The sequence below is a fragment of the Musca vetustissima genome, unplaced genomic scaffold (genome assembly GCF_032173495.1).
Source record: "Musca vetustissima isolate MV318-11 ecotype Yass unplaced genomic scaffold, APGP_CSIRO_Mvet_v1 utg13038, whole genome shotgun sequence".
Classification (NCBI taxonomy): domain Eukaryota; kingdom Metazoa; phylum Arthropoda; class Insecta; order Diptera; family Muscidae; genus Musca; species Musca vetustissima.
Window position 1 is genome coordinate 79,987 of NW_026878009.1, and position 10,969 is coordinate 90,955.

General features: G+C 34.3%; 1 protein-coding gene across 1 annotated transcript; it reads right to left on the reverse strand.

The window, feature by feature from the left end:
• Positions 1 to 483: 483 nt before the first annotated feature.
• LOC133322797 (large ribosomal subunit protein eL28-like) lies at positions 484 to 4,334 on the reverse strand. The gene is made up of 2 exons (XM_061531754.1): positions 3,955 to 4,334; positions 484 to 516 (listed from the first exon to the last, which is right to left on the reverse strand). Exons 1-2 carry the CDS (start codon positions 4,297 to 4,299, stop codon positions 484 to 486), a joined length of 378 nt encoding a protein of 125 aa, XP_061387738.1. The 5' UTR covers positions 4,300 to 4,334.
• Positions 4,335 to 10,969: the final 6,635 nt, after the last annotated feature.

A 10,969-nucleotide genomic window follows, 5' to 3' on the forward strand; every position in this document is an offset into this window, starting at 1 on the left:
TGGTGACCTTTACGTTGTAAATTATTGAACAAGTTATTGCCTTTAATTCACGTTTGGTTTTTCAATTTAAAGCCTTAAAAGTATCCGTTTCGAATTTCCTTTTTTTTGTTGCTTGGCCCGCATATACCAATCTCTGGGTTGGTGTGGCAACTAATTTCCACTATTCCCCAAAGCACCGCCAGCCAATACACGCACACAGCTCGCTAATTGACTGATTGTTTTGTGGCGTTTTTAAAGCAGCCGGGTACACAACACACTGGAGCCAGCGGACGATTGGCAAACACTTTCCTTTGTCTTCGCCTCCGCTTGCCGTTGAAGTTTTAATGGTGAAAGTGTTGCTCTTCGGACAGTCTTGATTGTTTGGTTATACTCCCTCGCACTGCTGCTGCTGCTGTTTGAATTATCGATGTTTTCCGTTTGTTTATTACTGCCGGCCTGCCAATAGTGTTGTTGATGGTGGATGGGCAGCAGTGGTGCGTGTTCCTAGGTTCCCGGGTGTGTATCATCCACAGCCATCTGCAAATAAACGGTTTGTTTTTGTTATTTCTGTTTTTATTTAAAGTTATGGGCACATTAGTAGAATATAATTTTTCATTTTCTCTTTTCGCAGTTTGTTTGTTTATCTGTCTGTTCGCCTGCCAGTTTGCCATCCCGCCCGTTCGTTCATTTGCCTTTGGACAAATTATATCTATTAAAGGCCAGCAATAAAATTCGCATTTATTTCGTTTTGTTTTTACTAGTTTTTCAATTTCCTTCCCACGGATATCCGTTGGCTGTTCATGTCAATGTTTGCAGCTATTTTTCGAATTCGATGTCTAAAATAACAGCAAACATTGACATGTTCTGGTCCGATACGAAAGTCTCAAACTGTTGACTTTTTGTTTATATTCCAAAATTAAAAAAAGAAATGTAGCTGTTGCTTTCTTTTCGAATCGATGGCTATCAGTGGGTAGTCAGGTAGTTGCTAGGATAGTGGTCTAACAATTTGGGTAATTAATTTTTGTCAGAAGAAAATCTCTAAGATATAATTTTAAAGATATATAAAAATCAATTTGAAAAAAATCCAAACCAATATTTTCATTGAAATGAGGTTTGACAACTTTTTTTATAGAGCAAAGGTATTTTTTTCTTTTAAAAATATATTTTTTATAGAATGCTTTGTATCGATAGAAAACAAATGAGAAATTCGGAGGTGACATTTTTTTCTATATTCAGCTCACCCTGTTCAAAATTGATGGGAAAGTAAAAAAATCTCAGTGAATGAGGTCTGTCCTAACTTAGATTATTTTTTATAGGAAAAAAATTGTCCTCAGAAAACTGAGGTCTGTCGATTTTTGCTACAAAAAATATAAATTGGACCTCAGTGAATTATGGATCAAAATTCAAGGTATCTTAGTTGCCCGCGATCAGATTTTTTTCTACAGAAACAATGTGGTCAGACCTCAGTTCACAGAGGCCTACTTTACCCTCCAGCATATTTAGTCATTCCGTTTGCAATACCTCGAAAAATTCAATAAATATTTTTTTTATTATTTTTAATCGGAATGAAATTTTATATCAACTAAACCTAGTCCGTGTGTCTTTGAAGATCTCACAGTATGTAAGATAGAGGTTTGAAATGTTGCACATATATTACTACTACTCCTTGGCTAGTTGGTATTCCAAATGGAATATACCGGTTCATGTATCGACATAGCCCCTATTAAACAAGTAACTAAATTTTCCAACCGAAGTAGCTGCAGTTTGGAATTCCGTGTTATTACACAAAGAAAAGACTTTGCGGAAAATATTCGATATAGATCCATTGAGGTATAGCTTCAGTATAAAGGTCCCGTTTACTCCTTCTAGTACCTCTCTAAAAAACTTTGCCGAATTTTAAATCATGCAAACGAATAATCCAATTTGACCCACATTTTGTAGAAATTAATATGTTTACCAAAAGTATATCCTGTCTAAAGATGAGATCTGTCGGTTAACCTCCTACTAGTTCCTCCGCCACAAAGGCTCGAAATTTGGACAAATTGTTAATCCAATGTTAAAGGAATAGTATGACAAAATTAATTGGAACTTTGTATCTCATAATAATTTCACCAAGCCTAGATCTGCTCCGAAGTCCAAATACGTCTACACTTCACAAAATTGCAAAAATTTTTTTTTTAAACTTCAGTATACGTATGTCCAGTCCTTCTGGTACTGGTAATGGTCGATGTTTTAAAAACACTTAATGGAGTATCCGAGGAGGAGAATGGAGTATCCGATTTGATGCATTAATTGTACATCTTATTATTCTTACCAAACCTGCATTTAATCCGAAGATAAACAGACTTCAGGTCACAGAGACTGATTTTTTAATAAAAATCGACAATCCGTCCTTAATTATAAAAATATTTGTTGCTATTTTCTATTTTTTATTATGTCATTCGAAGTAAGATTATTGAATGAAAATAATATTCCTAAATAACAGAAACATCATTTTAATGAACACACCCCCTCCCTCTCCGATCCCAAACAAAATGAGTTGCATTTCAACAACTGTGGCTTTGGGCAACAAACGGATTGAAAATTCAATTTCTAAATCTACTGAGACTGGAACCAACGGAGAAGAAGTAATGCAGAGATTATGAAAGATTAAAATAGTTTAAGGGCAAAACATGAAGACGAAGCAAAAGAGAACAGCAACAATTGTGTGCCACCATCCAAGAGTACTCAAGGATAATAGAGGGAAATTGAAACGATGAAAGGTGAAATGTGTCACAAACGAAATATTGAAATTTATATTCATTACATAAAAATCTTTCATTTGACAACATTTAAAGATACAATTGTATCCATTCTATTGCCTACACTTTTTCTGATTTAAGCAACTTTGACGCTCATCGTGTTGTATCGCAAATTTCCTTGTTGCATTGTCCATGTTGGTTGGTTCGGTAACATGTAATCTTATGAACTACACAATTTATAGCCAGTTCGGAAAAGTCAAAACACCAATGGCCAAGACAATCATCATATGTGTGGGTGTATGTGTCTGTAAGAGTATGTGTTTGGACATGTTCGTTTCTACTATGGCACTTGAAACTTCTTATGGAGAAGAAACAAACAGACTTTCGTTTAGCACGTACAACAAAAGAAACCATATTTTTTTTTGGCAAAACTTTTAAGGCACTCTCCTCCAAACTGAAGTTGTTGTTATTGTTATTTAGTCCATGAGTTGAATATTTTTCGGGACATTTAAATTCGGCCATCAATCAAAATGTAATTTTCGCAAAATGAATAATAACAGGAAACAATTTTGTTTTGCTTAAGAACTCAATTTCTTTGGGGAACTTCTTCAAATAATAAAGACATTATGGTGTTATTTGTAAAAGATTTTAAATTATTATATTTAAATTTAAATGCAATGTAAATTAATTTACCTTTTATTAGAAAAAACTCCTAGATTAGTTTTATGGTTTTATTTTTCTAAAAATTATTATTTTGTATTTCCTTTTGAAGACCACACTACTTGTATGATGACTGTCATAAGAAATTTCTAAGTATATGTTTTGAATTAAAAATTGAATATACCATAGTACTGAGGGCTGAGTTAAGCACTGTGAGCTGTTGATTTGAGGGTAGGTAGTCCTGGAGATCTGTGGCAAGATACCCGAAGAAGTTGCCTATATACCCCATTTTCAAGGCTACTTCATAAATCGGCTACTTCATACACTTCAAATTAAATTTACATGTTTTTAAAATCTTTACGTTTGGTGGTGGAGGTACCACAGGTGAAGTGGGCCGATGGGTCCCATTTTCGGACATAATCTAGGTAAAAGTATTACGATTCGTAAAGTTAGTATCAAATCGGACATTTCATTCCCTTGGCATATTATGATGTGCAAAGTTTCGGTCACTCCCTTTGAGAGTTATCGGACGGACAGTCAGACATTTGTAAAACGATTTCAAGTTGTCTGAAACGGATTTGTCCAAAGAAATATGGGCACGACGCAAGTGCTTGCGGTATATGTTGTCGGTGAAAAGATTTCTCAACTTCTCAGACCTTCTGGGACCAGCCTTCATGGTTTCTTTGCAAGTGCTCTTCATGACGACGGTGAAGTCCTTTTTGTCGACGGCTGGTACAACACCGAGGGTCTTCTTGTACACGATACCACTGTACGAAATGGCAATGATGCCACTGTAAGAACTGGCAATGGTCAAGTTGTTGGGCTCAGTGCTGAATGGTTTCTTGATATCACGCTTCCTCAACAAGAAGGCATTGGTATTGCGGACGATCAACCAGTTAAGGTGGGACGAAATGGCCATTTTAAGTCTTTTGTCGGACACTGCGATGGCAGAAAAGGAAAGGAGGATCGAAAGGACCCTTCTGAGAGTCGACTGAGTTTTAACGTATTAGACAAAAATCTCCTTTATATCAGAAATATTGCGAAAGACATCATATACCTAAAATTCAAGGATTTCGGAAATTTCTAATCAGAATATTTTCAAATGTCTTGAAAATTGGGAAATATTGTCCAATTTTTAGGTTACATCTCGAAGTAAAATTTCAAGTAAAATCACACGTGTCTTTTACTTTTAGCCTCTCTATCATCATTTTTGGAATTTTGCGGCAGGTATTTTGGGGATTTGTATTTGTTTTTATTATGATTGAGTAGAAAATCTCCCTATTAGGGAGATTTGGGTATTTTTTTTAACCTAATTGACTATAATATGATATTTTTGTTTCTCTTCCTCGAATCGTCATATTAAAGGTTTCTGTTTTTTCAAGCTATAAGGATGTCACATTGAAATTTCAAGTGGAAATCTCAATGACCCTTGGAGATATAATCCATTTATTGCGTCATCATCATACAAAAATAATTTTCCCTTGTCCGTCATTTTGCTAGTTTTCGAGCGAAAACTCTTTCTAATTTCGGCAATCATTCCTCCGTCGAAAAGAGTGTTTTTTAATTACAAAAACAACAACAAGGACATTTTGTCAAATTATTTTCTTCTTCTTTAAGTATTCAAATATCTTAATGCAAAGTTACAATTCTTTAACATAACATATGCCGACTGGCAAGGTTGAAGCTTGTCGAAATTTGGAATCGAGAATGCGGGAGAGGGGAGTTGCTTCCTTTAACTCGATTTTCCAATATGAGAGTTTGTATCTTACTTTTAGTCTGGCACCAATTTATTATGACCCGAATGATTTAACGTGTTTTGGCTGTCCACCTAATGGTGGAGGTTATAAAATTTAACAGATTTTTTTCTTATTTTTAGTAGAAGGAATACAGATTTTAACCTGATCGAAATGAAGACAAATTGCCATTGTTTTCTATACAAATATTTCCTATTTTCCATTTTCCATTTTTTCCACTGTACCTCAAACGTAAATATTAGCAATTTCCTTTTGTAAATACCAATGACAAGTTCTGTTAATGTCTTACACCTGACCCCAATTGCCTGCTAATGATGGTTGATGACCCATTTATTTTCGTGTTTTTCTGTTTTCTTTGTGTCGGCAGTTATTTGTATTTGCGAATTTTATTGGAGGCCGCTTCGCTCATTTGTGTTTGGTGTTTACGAATTTTCGATGTTGAATAAAATGAAAATGAACTCACCCATTGACCTCTTGATGATATCCGTTTGTTGCTGGGCTGGATTGGACTGTTGCTGGTCACTGGTGGCTAATTTTATTGTTGTTATTTTACTGTTGCTGCTGGCTAATCTTTATTGTTTTTTGTTGTTTCTTTTCTTTTAACGATTTTTATGACTTGTTGTTTAGGTTTTTTGGCAATTTTTTTTATTATTTGCTTTGTTTTTATCGCACAAAAAAGTAAATTGGAATGGTTTTGTGGAGGCTAAGGAAACCGAAGAGAGAAGATAAAATGCCAATGTCGTTTAACCGAAATAAAGATAGTGGAATTTTTGTATCCTCTTTTTTGTCACAAACGATTTTTTCACATAACTACAAAGATACACATCACAGAGTGGAATTTACACACACGGACACATACCGAACAAATAATACAAAGGAAAAACGTTCTTAAGGTGTTTTGAAAACAAAACTAAATGTTGAAGTATTTCACTGGATTCTTGAATGGCCTCCCTGGACCATTTGTTTGTCTGCCGTACTCCTAAGAGTCTAAACGTATTATGGCTGTTATGTTTACATGTATTTGGAATTTGGTAGGATTTCTCCGTTTGTAAGACTTTAATTTACTTTTGCCTCTTTTTCTTCTTTTGCTAAAAGCTTTCCATTTGTTTTTGTTTATCTTTTGAGTGTTTAGTTTAAATAAATTTACAGCCTGTTTTAATTACATTTCGATTTGATTCCGTAAACAGATTTTCTGTTTTGATTTCTTACAAAATTCCAATGATAATTATGTCGCGCCTCTGGATGATGATGTCCGAAACTGGGAAAATATTTTGATACTTTTTTTTACTTTACTACAAGTTTCACTATTTGTTTGTGTTTGTGTTTGTTGTTGTTATTTTTTTTCATTACATTTATTTCACATTGACGTTTTTCATTTCACTTGTTTTTTTTCTCGTTTTCAGTGTATTTCGATTTCCCGGCTCTTAATGAAGGTATATTTTCCTCTTTTAATTGGGAATTCATTGCAAGAAGGCTTTATTGTTTTTGTTGGTGTAAAAATACTTTGCTCTTGTCTTTGTTGTTGTTGTTTTTTATGCACTTCTTTTGTTTACTTCACATGGCTATAATGGAAGTATATTTTGTTGTGGCTTGGCGTTGTTGTTGCTGTTTTCCTCTTAGCCATGCATTTTCTGTAATGGACGTCATGTTGCCCTTTTCCAATGGGGCCAAAAACACACTCCCGCACACCGAACTGTATTTCACATTGCATGCCCGGCAAGGAGGCAACAAAACAAGAACGAACATGAAAAGAGAACAGAACAAAAACAAAAAACACCAAATGAATTTAAGTAAATTAAATATTATTGTTGTTAGTGTTGATGTTGTTGTTGTTTGTGTGTGCTGGTGGTTTCTTAATGGCTATTGTCCTAAATTTCCACTTTCCATGGAAAAATAAAAGTTTTCTTTCTTGAAATTTGGGTTAACAAAAAGAAAGAGGTCTCATTAAAATTTATATTTTGTAGTCTTGTTGATAATAGCCCACTCCCAGTGTTTTGAAGTGTGTATGTGTGGGTCTTACAATCTTTTTATGGAAACATGTCAGTAGAGTTTTCTTTTTTTTTGCCAAAAATAACCTTTTCTTATCACATCTGTTTGTAACAGGTTTTGATGATGACTATTTGTTTTTCTTTCTCTCTTCTGATAGATAACAGAGGGCATTGACGCAATAATCCCCTTCGTTGACGGGTTATTTGACGTAATTATATATCAGGCATAAACATATTTTTATATATGTACATCGCACACATGCATGCATACATACACATACATAGATATTACCTTCAATAATAAAATATTGACAATAGATTAGGGTAATTTGGTTCAGTTCAGTTTAGATTAGATAAGCGGCAGCAACAAGGAAAATTGCCCTAAGGTACTAGTTATGGAACTAAGTAACAAAGGAGTTTTTTACCTACAGTTGCGAAAAATAAAATAGCACCAGCAAGTATCCTGTTCATTTTGTTAAAAAATACCTTCAAAATGGAGGAACGTTTTATGGACAGATGAAAGTAAGATTGTGCTGTATAGGGAAAATGTTGTCGAGAATATGTCAGACGACCACCAAATGCAGAACTTAAAAAAAAGTTGATACACCTTTCTAAGTATTGCTTGTAAGGATGGCGCTATTTTATTTGGCGCAGCTGTAAGTAACAATATGAAAAATTCTTCTCATAGAAAAATCAGACCTCAGAGAAATCAGAAATCAGTTCTCTGAAGCCTGAATTAGGACGATCGGACTAAGTTTTTTTAAGGGGACCCCCCCATTCTCGGGGTCAAAATTTTTGTTGATATAATTCGAATCTACACTGATTAAAGAATGTCTCTACAAAATTTCAAGTGAAAATCTCAAGAACTCTTGAAGATATAGCCGATTTATTGTGTCAGCATCAAGTGACGGCTGAAGGGCTTCTCAAACTTTAAACGCGTTTTTCTCTAATTTTTTTTTTGCGAATGGCGGGCACGATAACTCAAAAACTAATAGTCCAATCGGTTCCAAATTTTGCAACGTTTCTCTGGAGGTGTATAGCTCTCGTATGAACTAGGATAAAGCCAATCGGTGAAGATCTTCTTGGTTTTTGGTAAAAAATCGGCGATTTTCCAAAAATATTTTTTCAAAGGTCCACCATTTTGTTAATTTTAGAGCAAAGACAATAATCCTAGTTTATACGAGAGCCAGACATGTACTCTTTCTAACACCGTTGGAATTTTCGGATTCCGATGATCCAGTGAGGAGTTATCATGCCCGCCATCAAAACTAAGGACTTTTCTTTAATTACAAAAAACAACAACAAAACAATAACAACATTTTTTCGTAAATTATTTTTCTTCTCTTTTAAATCTTCAATTATATATGTGCAAAGGTACAAACTTTAACAATCATTGGTATTGATTTACCAGCCCGTTGAAAATCTTGAAAAATTAAAATCGAGAATGGGTCGGGTTCCCTTAATAGAAAAATTCCTAGATCGATTACATTTTTGTTTTTTCAGGAGAAATGTGTTTTATAAGAAGCTGAACATATGGATGTAAAAAAAAATTAATATATTTATACCTCTATTAAATTCTGCATCGAGGAAAAATCTTAATCTACATCGAGGAAATTTTTTAAAGAAAATTTAGCCTTCCTTATAAAATATATTGTAAGTTAAACAAACACATATGACTTTATTTATTTCAAAAAAATCGTTCCATCGCCCACTAAAATCTATTTGCCAGATGCACTTAACATGAGTCCAAAAAACATTTCTATAAATATAACCCCGTCCATTTCTTGTTATTTATAAAACAATTTGTTTACAATTGTTTATTATTTTAACAGATTTATCGTCAACAATTTCTGTTCTTATGGTAATCCACACCAATACAATGAAACAGTGAAAAAAAAACAAGAATAATTTCCATTCGAACCAATCGAATAAATGCTTTAATTCCAACTAATTCGATTGCGAAATAATTATTCGATTCGCTCCTGTTTTAATTGCAACAATGAAATAAGGCGCAGCAATCGTCGTTTCACACAATAGCTGCTAATTAATTGAAAATGAATCGTGTTTTTTTGTATTTGTTGCAAGTACAAATGTGGCATGTGTGTGTATGTGTTAATGTATTTAAAGCAATTTGTTTATTTTTTTATCACACTATATATAAATCTGAATGAAAACAAAGATGTTGCATTGAACATATCAGAACATATATCGCAATTCCCAAGAACTCATCAATGGGCAGGAATATGACCTCAGTGAACTGAGGTATGTGAACTTCTTTTTGTGGTAAAAATTTGATCCAATCGAACTGAGCTCTGCAGAATTTTACTGCCAGAAAAAATTCAGCCAACCTCGGTGAACATCTGAAAAGTCTGTCGATTTAGATTATTTAGGGAATTGAGGTCAATTGATTTATTTATGCCCCAGCCCTATTACTAAGGAGGCTATATACAGTTTTCAATGACCGAACTGTGACTCAGAGAAATGTTAGTTGTAAATGTTACCCCTGCCTTATAACTAACTATACACACTTTGATACGACCGAAATGTGCCTCAGTGAAATATTGGTTGTAGACCCCAAGTTTGTCTGGTCAAAAGTCTGAAAATTTGAAGTCATTTTTTTATTCACGTATTATCATAGCCCCCATATAAAGATCCAACCCCATTTTGACTATTATCATGGTCCTAGGCGCTTTTTCCAACGGAAATAACTGTAATTTGGCATTCCGAGTTTTTGATAGGTAAAAAATGTTTTCATGTATAACCATCCCGATTTCTGGATATTTTATTAGTCCAAAGTGCATTTAACAAACGTAGTTGCTGTAATTTCGCGATTCGGTTCTTCGTGGGTAAACAACTTTTTCACAAAATTTGAAAATGTAGTTCCATGCTTTCCCGCCAAAACTGCGCCATGTTGAAGATCTGCGGAAAAAACTCCTGGTGGACTATTTACATTTCAACCACAGTTCACTTATAGACTGGTTGACCTGGCCTATGAAAATTGTCTCTAAACAAAAAAAAAAAAACTCTCCCTTGATTGAAGCGAGGGCTATTACAATGTTTCTATATGTTGTATATATATATATATATGATGGGTCGACTGTAGTTGATTTTGGACCTATATTTCCCAGAATATAGGCACATCCTCTCCCGCCAAAATTGCGGTATGCAAAATATCTGCAGATGAAAAAACCTCCTGACAGACTACAATCCGACTTCAGTTCTCCCTAGATTGATCCGAGGCCATCGAAATTTTTCTAGAAAGGCGGGTCGACTCTGGTTGATTTTGTTTCTATAGGAAAAAAATCGAGAGATCATAGTTCCCTGAGGTTAATTTTTTTTCTATAGAATCAAAAATCTGAAGACCTCAGTTCACATTATTTGTATAGAAAAAAATCCAAACTCAGTGAACTGAGGTCTCTCGATTTTTTTCCATAGAAACAAAACCAACCACAGTCGAACCACCTTTATAGAAATGGCCTGGGATCAATCAAGGTTGAACGGAGGTTAAATTGTTAATAGTCCGTCAGGTGGTTTTCTATCTGCAGAGGATATGCCTATATTCTGTGAAAAAGTGTTTTACTCATGAAGAACCGAAAAGTCAGATTACAAACACTTTGCTGGGAAAATGACATTTTTCTACAGAACTTTATTCGAATTTGTTTCTATAGAAAAAAATTCAACCTCAATGAATTGAGGTCCGCCGATTTAAAAAACAATCGCCTTAACTAATTTTTTTCTAAAAAATCCTCATCGGAATGTTTCATTAAATTTCCCTCTCACTCTCTCCTTTATTACATCTCTATTTGATAACCACCTTTGCGTGTGTGTGTATTTGTAAATTGCGTGT

Excerpts from the sequence above, each read along its gene's own strand:
- LOC133322797 (XM_061531754.1), bottom strand. The coding sequence starts at position 4,299 with ATGGCCATTTCGTCCCACCTTAACTGGTTGATCGTCCGCAATACCAAT. Across the intron at positions 517-3,954 it reads ATATTTCTTTGGACAAATCC|ATGGCTGTGGATGATACACA; the intron begins GTTTCAGACAAC and ends GTTTATTTGCAG.